General features: G+C 39.5%; 2 protein-coding genes across 3 annotated transcripts in view; one reads left to right on the top strand and one right to left on the bottom strand.

Moving 5' to 3' along the window:
* fkbp16 (FKBP prolyl isomerase 16) overlaps positions 1-3,812 on the top strand; it is a 31,426-nt gene extending 27,614 nt beyond the window's left edge. For both annotated transcript variants that reach the window (XM_069162559.1, XM_069162558.1), the window contains 4 exons: positions 974-1,155; positions 1,400-1,477; positions 3,469-3,606; positions 3,698-3,812. In XM_069162559.1, coding sequence (XP_069018660.1) covers positions 974-1,155; positions 1,400-1,477; positions 3,469-3,606; positions 3,698-3,784 — 485 coding nt within the window. In that variant the 3' untranslated portion in view covers positions 3,785-3,812. The remainder of the gene's footprint in view (positions 1-973; positions 1,156-1,399; positions 1,478-3,468; positions 3,607-3,697) is intronic.
* Positions 3,813-4,258: 446 nt separating this feature from the next.
* rasef2 (RAS and EF-hand domain containing 2) lies at positions 4,259-16,520 on the bottom strand. Its single transcript, XM_069162555.1, has 17 exons — positions 15,889-16,520; positions 14,429-14,581; positions 11,618-11,708; positions 11,166-11,261; positions 8,803-8,880; positions 8,600-8,715; positions 8,447-8,515; positions 7,568-7,649; positions 7,345-7,415; positions 7,053-7,242; positions 6,855-6,956; positions 5,799-5,943; positions 5,620-5,701; positions 5,351-5,465; positions 5,153-5,266; positions 4,980-5,056; positions 4,259-4,864 (listed from the first exon to the last, which is right to left on the bottom strand). Exons 1-17 carry the CDS (start codon positions 16,197-16,199, stop codon positions 4,762-4,764), a joined length of 1,995 nt encoding a protein of 664 aa, XP_069018656.1. The 5' UTR covers positions 16,200-16,520; the 3' UTR covers positions 4,259-4,761.
* Between the last annotated feature and the right edge of the window lie 358 nt (positions 16,521-16,878).

Raw genomic sequence — 16,878 nt, 5'->3', positions numbered from 1 at the left:
TCAGAAAAGGGTGAAAATTGTGAACCAGTGTTTCTCAAAGCTCAAGCTGCAGCCTGAAATGTTTGGTTTTCTCCTAAGCAACAGCGCACAACGAAAAGATATTCAGTTTATTATAATCTACGACTAAAGGAACCAGAAAATATTCACATTTAAGAAGCTGCAATCAGGTTTTTTTTCACAAAAAAAAAAATATGACAACATAATTAATTGATAACCAAAATAGTTGGTGATTTTTTTTCTGTTGATCAACTAAGCAGTTAATTGGCACCTTGTATATTTAAATTACCTTAATTAAAGGAACACGAACAAACCACTTAATGTTGCGCTACATCTTCTGAATGTGTACATTTAAAACTGTATGCTAACAAATTTGCCATATCTCCTGAAAACATGCATCAGTGTTGCATTTACAGTTTGTTCTGTTGTTACCCCCAAAAAAAAAAAAATTAGTTTGCACTTTCAAAAATCAAATGTGCAACATGGAAGATAAGCTAAGGTCTCCCATACAATTTAGTTTAGCACATCTGTGTAGCGCATTCGCACAGAAGTGCTCTTTAAACTGCTAACATTTATTACCTAACATTCTCAAGGCCAAGAGTAAAATGCCTTTGTGCTCATTACTTTGGTCACCACTTAATTCAGCTGGACATGTTTACGTCTAATGGTGAAACCAGGCTGTACTTAGAGCAGTGACAGTGATACGACATCCAGCTGAATAAAAAAACAGAACATGAATCAGCTTTATAATGATTCCCGATGGGAGTTTCTCCTTGAAAGTCAGACTATTTTTCTGGATTTTGCAGGAATATAAAACTAGTCCCCCAGATGAGTTGAGAAATCTCTGTCAACCTTTTTTTTTTCCTTTTTTTAGCTTTTGTGTCACCAATAAAAGAGAAAAATTAAGTTACCACAAAGTGTCCACAGCAGCAGGGTGCGTGTATGTGATGAGCCGTGCGTCTCTGTATCTGCGCAGATGGTAACGATAGTGGCATTCAGGCAGAGGAGGAAGAGGTGTCCGACTACAGAGTGAAGTGTTTGAACAACCTGGCCACCGCTCAGCTCAAACTGGAGCAGTTTGACGAGGCACTGCACACCAGCCGGGACGTTCTGACCCTCGAGCCAAACAACGTAAAGGCCCTTTTCAGGGCGGGAAAGGTAAGGGCCCGTACTGAGAGACAACAGGTATCATCTCATTGAATCCTTATCAACCCATAAATAAAAAATGACTGTTGGGAGAGTCCCTGAAGGGACAATAATTTGTTTAATATGAAAGTCAATTTAATTATTTCTGAGGAAAAAAAAAAAAAATAGCAGGTACATTATTGCTATCGATCCTGTTTGTTTTGATTCATCGGTCCTCCAGTCCTGCTCATACTGCTGGTTTTCTAATATTTTTCAGCTCCTGTCAGACAAGGGTGAATACAAAGAGGCAATGGAGGTGCTAAAAAGTGCCCTGAAACTGGAGCCGGCCACCAAGGTGAGATTTTGTGGGTGAATAGGTCCTTCCCCCTCACCATGTTCCCTCCAGATCCGCCCGTGAATCCCTCATAGGTCATTTTAAAATTATACCTGGCCACCAATAATAGTAGAGATGCCGAAACAATTCCAATCAGTACAAATGAACGATGACTCATATTGACGTATCGTCATTTAATAGCTATGAAAGCTAGTGTTTGTATTTACCGTCAAAATCCAAATAAGATTAACAGATCTCCGAGGCCAAAGAGCACGGTGGAGCCTTGAGCTAACAAGCTCACAATGACAGTATTAACCTGCTGATCCTGGTCAAATATTTACCACGTTTAACCCTCCTGTTGTCCTCGGGTCAAAATGACCCGCAAATCTAAGGCATCGCCAACGGTATTACAGTTCATCCTGAAGGGGTATACTGTGTAAATCTCTGTACTAAATTTAAAAAGCAGCCATGGCAACTCCATCAAATATTTCAGTTTGGACCAATGTTGTGGACTCACCAACCATCTTATTCCCATCAGTGATTGTTAGCCTAAAAAGTACATAAGCATACACAATCCGAACTAAGTAAAATATTCATTTGTGCACCAATTTGTCAGTTCAGAGGAAATATTAAATGGTGTGCAACCCACATACAGTAAGTGTGAGGCTTTTTTTTTTTATCAGTTGTCATTCCAAGCTTTAGAAATACTCTGAAAACACTAAAATATTGTCAGGCAGCTCGATCTGTGGCTTTCCCAAATCTTAATCTGGAATTTAACAAAGAATATCATGATTCCCCCCCCCCCCCCCACTTTATTAAGTTCACAATATATTCACAGATCCTTTGCCATTCAAAATATACAGTATATGTCTTTAAGTGCTTTTTTTTTTTTTTTTTTTTTTTTTTATAAGAGAAAAAAACAACTTTTTTTAAATATTTGATAACTGAGTTGAAATGTGTTGTCACAACAATGGGCGTAAACACTAAGGTTGGGTATGAATGTTAACGGAGATTAAAAAGAAACTTCTCATCAGCCTGAAGAGATGAACTGCTTCTGCCAAAGACCTGTTTCATCTCGTTTGTGTGGTTTGTCTAATCTGCCAAATCCTCCACAGAGGCTCCGACAAACTGTACGTTTGGCGCTCTACAGATGTGACCACACTTCTCAGAGCTTTATGTGAACTTGTTAAAAAAAAATACACATGCACGCGCACGCGCGCACACACACACACACACACACACACGTTAGAGGTTGCCACACCGACACCCTGAGCTCCAAAAATAATGAAGTGAAGGTAAGAAAGAGCCAAGTCTGAATCGATTCTACATACATTTCAGAAAACTGTTCATCCCTACAATATTGGAAAAATAATCTCAGTTTATGGCTGTTGTTTTAGTCCATGGGTTTGATTCATTTCAGGCTGGATTTAAAAGTGTAGTGTGAGGAGTACATTCCCATCAGCTGTTCACAACAGGCTGGTGCCAGCATTACAGTGACCTGACCTATAGGGCACACTGCCACCGTCACAAGTATGTCTGGCCTCGTCTAGACAAAACGAAAATATCTGCTGCTTTGGTAATTACACGCTTGCCTCAGTGGTGGATAAAGTACTTTGGAGAAACCCGATTTAGCAGCTCTGTGAAAAAGTAGTTGTACTGCAGTCTGTAGGTGATCAGAAGAAAGAATGGCTTGCTTTTATTGTATCAATGCATCCGATAGCCTAAAATCTCTTAACGATTGCTCTGATGACTTTATTTATAGAACAAAATATGAAGTCCTTTGCGTGAACATTTCGAATGATGTTTAAATTTAAAATGTACGATTATTGTGATTTATTGTCCTACTTTGTGTTTCAGACCTCTGCTCTCACCTGCTGGACATTTTTCAAAACAGCAGCTTCACCCTTTATAGTAACAGTTGTCAACACTTGATCTACAGAAAGCATCTGTTTACAGGATGTTTTAGGATGCTTTTAAAAAAAAAAAAGAAAAGTATTTTCCCTTTTCTTCAGGCGATCCACGTCGAGTTATCTAAACTCGTCAAACGGCAATCAGGAGGCAAAGACACCCAAGAATGGAATGCCAAACCAGCGGAGGTGCTCGGAGACGATATCGCACCATTCGTGATTCCGTCCAAGAAGAAACCATCAGTGAGCCATGACGGTTAAACACGCAGCTCCAATATGTTTTATTGTGATGACCATCAGGCTGGATTTTAACTGTGCGTTTGTTGTGTTTTAGGGAATTTCCTGGAAGTTCATACTCGGAGCTCTGGTGGTGGCCTTGGGGAGTTTAGTGACGTCGGTGATTCTGACTGCAAGAAACTGAAATGCTCTGCTGAAAGCAGTTTGAAAATCATCGTCGTCATGGAGGAGCAGAGTTCAGACTCCAGTCCTCTTTAAATCAGGTCACTTGAAAAGAGTTTTCTCCTGTGAATGCAGCAATGCTGGAGCCTCAACTGATATTTATGAGTTTCACGTGGTAAAAAACTGTGTCGTTGAAAGGTGAATAGTAAAATCGAGGGAATTTTTGCTGATCGATAAAACAGGAGCTTATAACAGTCATCTTTCCAGTATCTATTTTATTTGGAAAAAAGGATTGCATTTATTTTTGGCATAAATGGATCCTGATATTACAGATGCTAAAAAAAACAAAAACCTAAATCAGTAGAAGAGGAACTTTTTGTAAAGATAAACCAAACAGAAAAGTATTTTTAGTAAATATATATATATATGTGTTTAACACTTTAACCATCAGAAACTGCGAAATATTTGATCAGAGCTCCAATAAGTGCAGGTGTTAAAACTGCAATGTAATATTGCTTACACTGATGCTTAAAATAAAAAATAAAAAATAAAAAAAAATAACTGTGTTGTCTTTTTCTCTTGTTTTTTGAGAAACATGCAGCTTTTTCAACAAAATTTACTTCAAAGGGAAAAAGTGCATTAACCTTTAAAAATATTTTTTTTTGTCAAAACCATAAAAACATTCAAGTTTAATCTCAATTTAGGCATCAATATTCCTTATTTATTGAGAAAAATTTGTTTAATAGAAAATAAATACTAAACTTAAGAAAAGTCTTATCCTGATAAAATTGGTGGGCATTTATATTTGTACATGTACAGTTTTCCAGTGACAGAATTCTTCATTTTGATCAGAGAATATACATTTTAAGGTCAAAGGCTGAGATATCTCAACGTTAAAATATGCGAGAAGATCTTCTTGCAGGAAAAATGATGTTCTTCATCACAAAGTAATAATAGTGCGGTGTCCTTCATTGCTCCACCTGTATAAATAAAAGTTGCCTACAGTCCACAGCAGCTGTTCAGAGTCTTCTGCGGCCTGGATTGACTCAGTCTGACCTGAGAATCTGACTGCTGTATCAGTTTGCCATTTTTCTTTACCTCTCTGTTGAAGAAGAAGAAAAAAAAAAAAAAAAAAAAAAAGGCTGAGTGTTGCCATAGTTTCAGAAGAAAAAAACAAAAAGACATTTTAAAGTTAAACTGTCTCTCTGGCCTCCTACCTTGCCAGGTGAAGCACAGCCTCTACGATGTTGGTTCCCTCTTTGGCACTCGTTTCGCAGAACAAGGCACCGTACGCCTGCAAGCAAAACATCAACACCCCTGACTGCAGTTAATTTACGACAGGCGTCTGTGGAACATTTTTTTCCACCAGGTGGAATGAAAACTCACGCACCTTGGCCAACTTCTCCCCGTGCAAACTGCTCACACAGCTTCCCTCTGGAAGCTTCTCTCGGAGGTCCACCTTGTTTCCAATAACACACATGGGCATTTTCTCGTCTGTTGAATCCTTCATAAGCAAAGAGCACTGTCAAATATTGTCCTACTTGTTGCGGGGTTTCAGTCAACATTTGATGAGCATCGCTACGGTCACCTGAATCTGATCCACCCACGCTCTGACGTTGAGGAAGCTGCTTTCCGAGGTAACATCGTAGAGCAGCAGGACTCCATGAGCTTTACGAAAATAGGACCTGGCAATACTACGAAACCTTAAGTGAAATAAACACAACTCTATTTTTAGTCTGGGGAATTTTCCTCCGAGTCAACATGATGTTTACACGTTTTAACTGATAACCATATTTTTTTTTCCTTTTTCTACTTCCTTGATCAACTTCATGAAATGTTTCTTAAGGAGCGCCGCACCTTTCCTGCCCAGCCGTGTCCCAGATCTGCAGGCTCGTCTTCTCTCCGTCTACCAGCATTCTCTTCATTTGGAAATCAACACCTGTGAAAAAAAAAAAAAAAAAAAGTAGATTTAAATATCTGATATCAAGAGTGCGTCAGTGTTGGATTAACAGTGATGTGTTTGCTGTGGCACCCACCCAGTGTTGTCTGGATGTCTCCCCTGAACTCGTTGACCGTCAGTCTCAGCAGGAAGCTCGACTTTCCAGCTCCTGCGTCTCCAGCTAAAACCAGACGGTACATCGGGCCAGGTTCCTCAGTTTCTTCTACGTCTGCTTCTGATGGCTGCGTAAATGGAACAAAAGATAACACGTCGACCATGAGATAGGAGGCGAGAGACCCAGAACAAGCCAGTAAGAATAATATTTTTCGGGGCAAGATAGAATGTTATTTGCAGGTGAGAGGAGTTAAAAGCAGAATAAATGTGGTTGAAAAATGTCCAACTGTTTTACAGCATTTCACTGACTATATTTCAATGCAGTTAGAAGTGGCTTCACACTGAAATATAGTCATCCTCACAGTGACAACGCCAACATGCTGATGTTAAGCTGGTTTGCCATGATAACCATCTTAGTTTGAGCTGATGACGGTGCAAGAAGAAAAGAAGAAGAAAAGTCAATGGATCCCCAAAGTTATCACAATTCATCCTGAAGAGAAAACAAATTTGATTTTGCAACATGTATTTCAAAGCCACCAGGGTCAGAGGTCAGGGGATCACTGAAGCCATTAGAATACATTGGTTGACAATAACCAATGTCTGTACAAAATGTGCTAATGTCTCTTGTAGATACCGAGACACTTCGGACATTATCATGCCGAGAACGATTCCGCTATCGTGATTGATATTCCAGATTTCAAATATAGTTACAGGATGGACGGATGGATGTTCTTCATTTTTTGGTTGGTTATGCAGACAAGTTCCAGCAGAAATACGTCAACTGAAGGAGGCGTGAGGAGTTCCTTTAACCACTGTTTACTGGGATCATGTTTCTCACGCTTTATTTTTCCCCGCATCAATAATATTTTGGATTTTAAATCTATAGCCAATATGCTGATATTAATGCACATTTTCCCCTCAGCTCTGAAATAACTGATGTAACTTTCAAGTCTGCTACGAAGAGTCTAAATGTATTATCACCTGCCAATTACTGAAGAAGTGCTTATTAAGAAGGTATGAAAATACTAAACCAGTTTACCCTTGTGGAGAAGGCAGACAAACGTCTTCGTAGGGAGGAAGCCATGGAGCTCGCCCTGCTGGGAGTCACCGACACTGCAGCTTCAGATTTAATTTCCGATATCTGTAACATAAGAAAAATACAAGTTTAAAGCCCTGAGAGCACAATGGCATATTAAGATCGCCTGACCCACTGTTAGACCCTGGTGTTTTCTCTGACCTCCACATCAGACGGGACATACGAGTAGCTGTGGTGCACAGTTTCCCCCGAGATACTGCTGTCATCGCTGTCATAATCACTGCCCGAGCTCTCGGCTGTGTCCATCGGCAGGGAGACACCGCTGTCCAGGTACTTATCGGCCCAGGTGGCCACATGAGAGTAGGCCCTTCTGCCGGGAACCGGCTCCAAGCTGCACCCAAGCACCAGCATACAGACAGGCTTCAGCTGTGACAATTTAATTCACAGAGATCAATCTGCAGAGTCACAGAGGTGTGTAAAGAACTTGATATACCCGCTGTGGTTGAGTGTGCTCTGTCGGAGGGGTTTCATTCTTTGGGCTGGGATTTCATTTTGGGGAGACAGCTGTTGAAAAGATTGGAAATGCCAGTGAGGAGCTTTTTTTTTTTTTTTTTTTCTCCACATTGAACTGCTGAAAACAGTTGACTGTCAGCTTCTACCTGACATAGGAGCCGGTGGGTATGAGGAAATATAGCAACAGCAAGCCTGGGACTCACCCTTCTTTTAGCTGCAACCACTTCACTGGCCAACGCTGAGCGCAGCCCGTCATTACTGTCATACAGCTTTTTATTCATTTCCCTGATGATGTGTTAGAGGAAATCCAAAACGGTCACATACATTTACACAACTTTTACTGTCATACAACAACAGAAAGCACAAACAAGTCTTTCATGTAAAATCAGTCTGCTCTAATGGTTAACTATGGACCTGATGTAGTCGGCATGGTCCACCAAATACACTAAATCCTGTTCTTCTGATAATTCAAGTTTAATGGTTGATTTACACAAATTACAAAAAACAGATCTATTCAACACGTAAAGTATTTAGGGGGTATTCAGCACAATTTAAACATCATTTAAACATTTATTGAAGGACATTTTATACGTTTGTTAATATGCATTATTTATTTATTTGATATTAATATTAGCTGTTCTACTATGTTGTCATTTATTTTGTATTTCTACAAAAGCTCACAAGAGGAGTAAAAGTTTAAAAAACATTAACAAACAAATAATTATTTACAGTCACATTATAGTGTTTGGGTTCATGTAAATACGCTGCTCATAAATGAGAAATAGTAAGGGGCGGTACAAAGATTACATGTTGCTGATGTTTTTTTTTGTTTTTGTTTTTTAAATATAATTTTAAATGCCAACTCTTTGTATATAAATACCCCCAAAAACAAATTTTGACTCATACTCAATATATTTTGATGAAGGCAGCAATCTAAAAATCATAGTAAATAAAAACATTCTAATTTACAAAAATATACGGGTGTTTGAAACTATCCACCACAATTCCTACGTTCTCCAAGTTAATTTGATTTTTTTTTTTAAATGGTCTTTTTTTTTAAATTTATTTAAAGAAATACTTACTGGAGGGTCTGAATCTGACCGGAGTACGACTGGTATTCGATAACCATCCTCTTTAAATCCTCTGCCTCTCTGTAAGACCAAACACCTTCAATTATTGAGTTTTCTGTACATTGGACACGAGCTGAGCCGAGCGCAAACACACAATGCATTCACCTTTCATGTTGAGCTTTCTGATCTGCATACACGTTCTTCAGCTTGTCCAGCTCTGAGTGCAGGACGGCGATGTTTGTCTCGGATTGAAGCAGAGAGCCCCGCAGCTGCTCGTTTTCCTGCGAGGAGATTTTGTCAGTGACATTTCTACACACACACAAAAAAAAACATGTGATTTGTTGAACTGAACTTCCAGTATGACTTACCTGCGAGAGATCGCTCACTTGTCTGTTCATCCTCCTCATCTCCTCCTTTGAATGGTTCAGTTCAGAGTCCTCTTGACTCTTAATTAAAAACAGTTACGTGAGCAATTTGTTTGGATTTTAGACCAAAATTTCTCGACCTGCAGTCCCCATCTATGGTCAAACCAAGTAACAGCAGCACACAAAGACATGTCAATAGCACCCTAACTGATAGAGGACTTCTGTGGCTAAAACTGACAGGAGTATTTGAGAGTTAAAAAAAAAAAAAAAAAAGATCTTATAAAGATGAATCATAGTTATTGTATTAATATGTAAAGAAAACAAAAACAAACAAAGATCTCTTCACTTAGCTTATTAAAGAATTGTGTTCCAAGACATGTACGGACTGAGTTAGACATTTTACAGTTGCCACCGTTTCCAAATGGCCTCATATAAATCCTTGCGCCAGTTGAAATCTCTTGGAATTTACTGCCTACGCCAATATACTGGCAATAAGTTGATAGGCAATATATTGGAGCAGCTGATTTATCAATCTGGCTTTAATGTGCACTGTCGCCATCTACAGGACAAGGACAGCAACTGCTTCCACATTTTGTGGAGAGGGGTTTCATTGCATGCTTTTCTGTTATTGCTGTTGTTTATAATACGCGTGTATTCGAGGGGTTCAGTCTAACATTTGAAATCTGCAAAATGTAACAGGGCTGCTAAATGCAGCACACTTGCGACGCAATACTAGTCTTTATTGAAAGAAAATGTACAATGTTGACTGGTCTTGGTGCTGCACACTTAAGAATTTTGACGTATACATTTTCCTGTTGGCAGAAATGATTGAGGTGGAATGTTTTTGTGCATTGTGGTGCACAGCAGACATGTTCAGGTGTAGACATTGACATATGGTACAGCATCAGATTTCATCAATTGATAACACCACTGAAACACAACACGGATGAGTCTTATTATGGAGCTATACGATGCTCTGATTATATATCCTAACGTTTTTGCATTTACACTGCTATGTAGAGTGACAATGGGAAGACTTGTCTCGTCTTGCTGATGAATGGGAGATCTCTGCCATGATATGAAAAGCTAAAGTAATTGTGTTTCCATTCTTTAATGCACTTTGTGACATAAAGCATGACTTCTGCAAGCAGGTTTCCTGTGGAAATGTCTTTCCAAGCGGTGTGTTACCGAAAACAAAAAAGATCACAGAGCATGTCTTCATCCTGGATGATGTTGATCACATTCAATAATCGCATGCACTGGAAATTTGTCTGATCAAATATTTGCTACGCGAGTTGTTTTGCACGCATTTTATGTAGCCGCTGAAAACCGTAAAACGAAATCTGTGAGACTTTAGAAGAGCTGCATATCAGCTTCAGCGTGGTCTAAAGATTAGCTACGCCAAGCACAAAAGAAAAATCAAACAGTATTTGAGAGCCTGCGTGGTTTAAGGGCAAACAAAGCAGTGGCTTATGGTCTCTCAAATTGGCTGGACAATATATAGTTTTACAGGTAAAACTTCAATCAGATATCATCCTGGCCAAAAGTAATTAGACATGGTCAATTCACAGAAGCAAACAGGTATTGCCCTGTTCTTTATTTAAAATGAATGTGGACTGCATTTCTCACCGACAGAACTTTAAGACACAGTTCACACTTTGTACTAAAACCTCCAGCATGGTCTACAGACAAGACAGCTATAGTGACAGTTGGTCTTTTGTACCGTCTGTGCATCTACACATTAATATTAGCTAATATTATAAAAACATGATAGTATGCATAGAGCATAACAAGCCTCCAAAACAGATCATGTCTGTGGCCAGTTGGCATATTCATCACTCCCTTAATCTTACTTTTCCTCTGAATTGTGACATCCCTCTCATCTGTTGCCAATGTTGTTTGTTATTCTGAGTTTATCCATGTACTTTTATCCAGTATAAAAATAGACATTACAACCTTTTCAATGCGCAGCTAACCACAGCTGTGCATTTTTTGATTTTCTGAAACATCTAATGTGATGCAAACTGTGGTCACAGGGTGTCACTGGAGATGCATTTAAGATGCAATCTGTTCTCAGCTGGATCATGACACATTGTGGATATTCTTTGTGTGAAATACAGTTCTATGATGCAGGATATTAGATTTGGTCAGGCTCTTTGACAGGTTGCCTACAAAAGGTGGATATCTTTCTGGTCCATCACATTTTCTAAAAAAAAAAAAAAAAACTAAGCCACAGGGACATAATACTAGAGCTTGTGTGCTGTCTTTCAGGTACAGTGGCTTCCTTTTATCTTTCATGTCGTTTGAAAACATCATATTTTCCATGTGCGACCAAAAGTAAATGCATGCTGTCTGTGAAAACCTACCTTTAACAATTTGTCCACTGTGGCATGCAGGTCTGCAACCTCATTCTCATGCTTCCTCAGCATGGTAGCCATAATTCCTTCCATTTTCTGATGCTCCTACAAACATGAGACCAAAGCAGTCAGAGGTGCAGACCGGCACGGGTATTGAAGAAGGGCTTTCATCTAACTTTAAAAGAGGCTCTTTGTAAAGAGACATGTACCCTGCTGCTGTGTACTGCACCACAAATATGCAGGTAGCTCACACGAAACGGTGACGAAAGCTTACAAACTTGTATCTACATTATGAAATAAAATGCATTCTTTTAGTCCATTTCCATTTTTATTTATAAGTTTGCTTTTATGGTTGATAATTCATTTAGTTTCTCACATTTAACTCAGAAATTCTTATTAAAAAGTAAAATGAATCACAGGAGCAACAGTTCACTATGGCATGCTGCAGATATCTCACTCACCTCATCCCTCACCCTCTCCTCTGCTCTGGCAAGTTGTTGTTGTATATCATCCTCCAGTTCTACCAGCTGACTGCTGTTTATCGCCTCAGCTCTGTTTGAACAGAAAAGGCCGTTTAAGTTTGTGCTGGCAGCGTCACAGCTGCTCAATCAGAGCAGATTCTGCAACAGCAGTCCAACAGATTAATACGGTGAGAACAGAAGTATGAATCCATTTACCTGCTATCCATAAGTAAAATCGACGTGACTCATTTGACTTCAAACGTGCTGCAGTCGGGATTACTTTGCTCCAATCAGACAACACATGAACCAACCAGCCAAGGGAGGGACAGACTTTGAAAAGATTACTCAGGTGTACTGATCTTTGCAAGAGGCGTTTCCTAATCAGATCATTAACACATTTCCTGGCTGCCACTTTTATGGCAAACATTCTTAAAGTTTTTTATTTCAACAGTTAGTCAAAACATAGGTACAATAGAAGGGAAAACCCGGTAGGTAAAAAAAACAACAAATGAATAGGTAGGGCAGCACATTTTAGTCTTCCTCCTTCCTTGAATGAGGAATGTTGCTTTTCTCACGCCACACACTTACTGAACCACAGAAAGAGCTTAGACACTAAACAAAAAAAACATTCACAGTCTCTTCCCGTGTGGGACTGAAATTCAAATTAATTCCATGTACCGTGTAAAGGATCACTTCACAGGTTGAAAGTAAATTATTAAAAGATTTAACTCCTCTATTTCTAAGCCTTTAAAGACAAACTTTAAAATCGAGGCTCAGCTTTAATATCAGTAACCCATGTAACCAATCTCAAACATGATATTACAGTCAAGTATGATCTTTCTGCCGATGAGTGCACAGGTGTGATTATACAATACAGTTTTATGCAAAAGTTTGGGCGAATTACACATCATGTTGATTTTTGAAGTGAAAATAAGTTCATTCAATCCCTGCAGCAGACTGATGTTAATACCGTGTTATGTTTTAGCCAATGAGCTGAAAGTGTGAACAAATTGGATCATAATTTTGTCACGTGCAAAAGTCTGAGCACACTGATGCTAATTATAAAAGTATTCAGAACTTCATGGCAGTTGAGAACAAGTGTGGATGATTTCATGACGAAATCTGACCAGAGAGACCGAAGCCAAGAAAACTTTCAGACAGATCAGTCGTGCATCTGCTGGACAGAAAAACATAGTGAAACCCCCCCCCACACGATTGCAAAAGAGCAGCAGGGAAGTTTAGCTAACGCAAGAGTGGTTGTGCACCGCTGCACTGGGCAGCACCGAGGCACTAAGAGAGTCTCCATGAAAGAGTCATCAGAAGGAAAGCTCTACTGTGACCTCCTCACTAAAGTCAGCATCTGAAATATGGAAGGCAACATCTGGACAAGCTGGAGTCGGAAACAAGCGCTGCGGATTAAGGAAGTTAAAATTGAGCTGTTTAGTCACAATCACCAAAGGCATGTTTGGAGAAAAAAAAAAAGAAGAAGCAGTATTTGATGAAAAGAACACCTTTCCAACTGTTCAGGGTCGGGGTGGAAATACACTTTACACTCAGCATTGGGGTTGTGTGGCAGCCGGTGGAAAAGGAAACATTGCACAGATAGAGGGATGAATAGATCCCACTAAATTGGAAATTATGGATGCAAATCATGTCCTGCAGCCAGTCAAGAAACTGAACCTGTAGAAGAACCTGCCAATGATCCAAAGCAAACCTCAAAACCTACCACAAGCTACTTCAAGTAATGCAACCTGAAGCTTTTGGAAAGGCCCTCGCAGTCCCCCGACATGAACATCGAGTTGAAAGTCTGTGGCTACATCTTAAATATGCTCTGTGTGCAAGACAGGCTGAAAATATCTAAACAACTAAAAACTTCCAATTCCAAACCTCAGAGGTATTTTCATTTTTTTCAATTACAGTATAGTGATAGATGGCATATCAAACTGCAGCAGTAGCATTTATGTCTGAATCCATCAGATTTTTTTTTTTTTTTTTTTTTTATATCAACAATGACTCAAAATCACTGACAATGAACACCAAATTCTTCTGCTGTCTTATAGCTCATTTTGAGTACCATTTACTGCACATTACTTGTTCACAAACACAGAAGATATTTCAGCAAAAAAGATTCTGATAAACACTATGTGCACGACCTATTCAGCGCTACATGGCAGATTGACAAATCTAGTGATGAGCCGTTGCAGAGGGTTAATCATCTGGCGGCTGAACACTTTTCTTTGGAGTTGGGGAAAGCTAAAACAAAGAGCAAAGTAAAACCTTTTCTTACTCTTAAAGACTTGACTTCAGAAAATGACTACTGCTGCTCCATGTGCATAAAGCGAATGAAGTCAGTTGTCGATCAATATTGTTTTTTGTGCCAAAAAAATAAATAAATCAGGGAATGCAGCTATAAAATCAAGCACTTTATTCCAGCTGGCACACGTGACAAAACACTTTGTAGACTCAGAAAGGCACTGGGTTTAACTGTATTCACCATCCCGTGATTCACATATACAAGAGGGCAGCAAGTCACCACTGGAGCTAAGCTAAGTTTCTTTAAGGATTACCAAGACTGTTATAAAAAGCTGAATAATCACTTTTTGATAAGTTACATTTATTTAATTCATTATTTCCAGATGCCAACACTGAATGTCACTTCTCATACACACATTGTAGCCGCAGAAACCTCGTGCCATAATATGCACAATATGCGAGATGAGCTTCATTGTCTTTCGCTTTTCTTTCCATTTCACAGGACAGTTGTTCTGAACTCTACTGACCCCACACAAGGAAACGGACTCTGTTTCTTACCGCTTCAAACTGGTCTCCAGCTGCTCACACTGTAGTCTGTTTTCCAGGCTTTGACTGTTTAGAGAGTGGATGATTTCTTCATACGGCTGCAGAAGAGTCATGTTTGCAGAGGAGTGAATGGCCTGGTAAAGATCAGCCAGTTGCTCCTGAAGACTATGGAGGGAAAAACAAATAGTTACAACCAGCAATGAACAGGTCAATGGCATTTTTTTTTTCTCAGAGACATACTCCCCCTATCTATTTTTCTAGTGTCAAATCCTTAACTTCTGAGAGCCTGAAAAGGTGGCTGTTAAAGTTGATAGTTTCATATCATTTAAAAAAAAAAAAAAAGACCAAAATATCTCAAACTTTTCAGGCCAATCCCGTAACATGATACACTGAAACAAATAGATAGAAAACATAAGAGGTAGACACATTTTGACAAAATGTAGAATTAAAACATTAAAAAAAAAGTTTGTTTCGTGAGTGGACATTAAGATAAAGGTGCAATATGAAAGATTCAAGTTCAATACCACTTTGTACGTTAAGAGGCGATAGTGAGTCACTCCAGTCTGCCTTCAGTCTGGCTCTTAAGAGTTTCCGCAGTTTGGTCAATTTTTAGGTATCCTTTCCCTGTTGTTTGTTAATTTCTAGCTCGTTTAATGTAGTTAGTTGTTTTTTTTTTACAACTGATAATTGAAAAGTTAGATCGTATGGACCCAGTGATAAATCAAGCCAGTGGTGAATCAAGAACAAAAAAAATAGCAATGCTTCTGCGTTTGTAAGACAACAGTAGCCAGAGAACAGTCACTAAAAAAAAACCCAATATGACAAGTGTTTTCAGCACCGTTTGTTTACTATTCCATTCAATCCAACAAGCAGATATAAAAATGCAACCACCTCTTCTCATGTTGGACTGAGATGCTACAGTGACTCACTATCGCCTCCTGCGTTATGAAGTGGTATTACCAGATGAGACAGCGGAGACCACCTGTCTGGCATGTTAACTTCAGCAGATATTTCTGCAAAACAACACGACATCTTTAACTTAAAATAAAAACTGCAATTTCTTTTCATCCTGTTGATCACTTAAGTTTTTTTTTTTTTTTTTTTTTTTTTTTTTTTTTAATACATATTGTGCTTTTAAGTTTTAGTTTACCGATTAGGTTTCTCATATCTGGACACACCCCAGTCTTAATAACAACAATAATAAAGCCTGTACATGTCATTTAAAACAACAAAAAAAGTGACTTTAGTGCTTTTATATGCAGTCAACTGTTTTAAAGTTAAGTTTTAGTCACCTAAATCTTCCACCACTTGTTTACCTGTTCACTGAGGCATAACCCTTGAAGCCTTAAATACCTTAATGTCTACTTCGGACTTCCTAAAGCGAAGTGAAACGAGGACAAACAGCCGCCAATGTGAGCGAACATCTGACGCTCCAGCCGTCGGGAGTCCGGACAACTTTTTTTTTTTTTTACCTTTCAGAGAGGAGAGACTCCGCGTTCATCGTGCCCACAAACTCTTCCCACGGGCAGCCCGGGTTTTGAGGTGTTCCGGCGCCGAAGGCCGCCAGATCCAGAGTCTCCGAAACCTCCTGGAACCTGGACGAAAACTCGTCGTAGTCGATGTATCCGTCCTCGCGCGCGTCGAACTTGTCGAACAGGGTTCTGATCTCGCTTTCGGGGACGCCGAGCTCCCTGCACACAACCGTGAAGTCCTCGTACTCAATCTGACCGGACTTGTTCACGTCGCAAGCCGAGTACAATCTCCGGAGGCTGTGTTGAGCCATAGTCGGGAATTAAAACAACAAAAAAAAACAACAACAACAAAAAAACACGCTCGCAATGCGTAAAGTTTAAACAAGTTTAAAATGCAACCCCTCTCATGAAATAGTTTTTTCAGCTGCAGCGTCAAGCCAAAGTTAAAAGCTTCTACCGGCGTCTCAATTTACGGGGCTCGGAGGTGCTGAAGAGGATTGGTCCATGTCTCGGTGGAGGCGGGTATTATCCAAATCAATGGAGCCAGTGTGCCGCTTCCTACCTGGGCCGCTTCGTCCAGAGTCAGTCGTGCTTGTGTGCGGTGAAACTAACAGAAACTAAACAGACAAGAAAGTGCTCGGCTTCTGTTTACCTTTAAGGTGTGCGTTGCTGTACGCGAGAGTTTGATCAGATACGCTCCTCTTCCCCCCCCCCCCCCTGGGTTTGCGGAGTCTGACTCAGGTTTGACTCCACCCTGAACATGCAGGTGTAATTTACACTGAGGACATATCACCAACCACTTTTTTTTTTTTTTTTTTTTTAAATGGACGATATCGTCCCCATCACTTTTAATAACTCTAATTAGTTCGAATTGGTTCTAAAAAAAAAAAAAAAAAAAAAAAAAAAGTAGCCCGCACCAAGAAATGTTAGAATAAATAACAAATGGGAGTTTTTTTAAAAAAAAAAGATTGCTTTGCACAATAGCGAAAC

The sequence above is a fragment of the Embiotoca jacksoni genome, unplaced genomic scaffold (genome assembly GCF_022577435.1).
Source record: "Embiotoca jacksoni isolate LCO1_2020_lvr unplaced genomic scaffold, fEmbJac1.0.p SCAF_3, whole genome shotgun sequence".
In the NCBI taxonomy this organism is placed as follows: domain Eukaryota; kingdom Metazoa; phylum Chordata; class Actinopteri; family Embiotocidae; genus Embiotoca; species Embiotoca jacksoni.
Note: the sequence above shows the minus strand (reverse complement) of the source record. Positions and strands in the feature narration are given on the sequence as shown.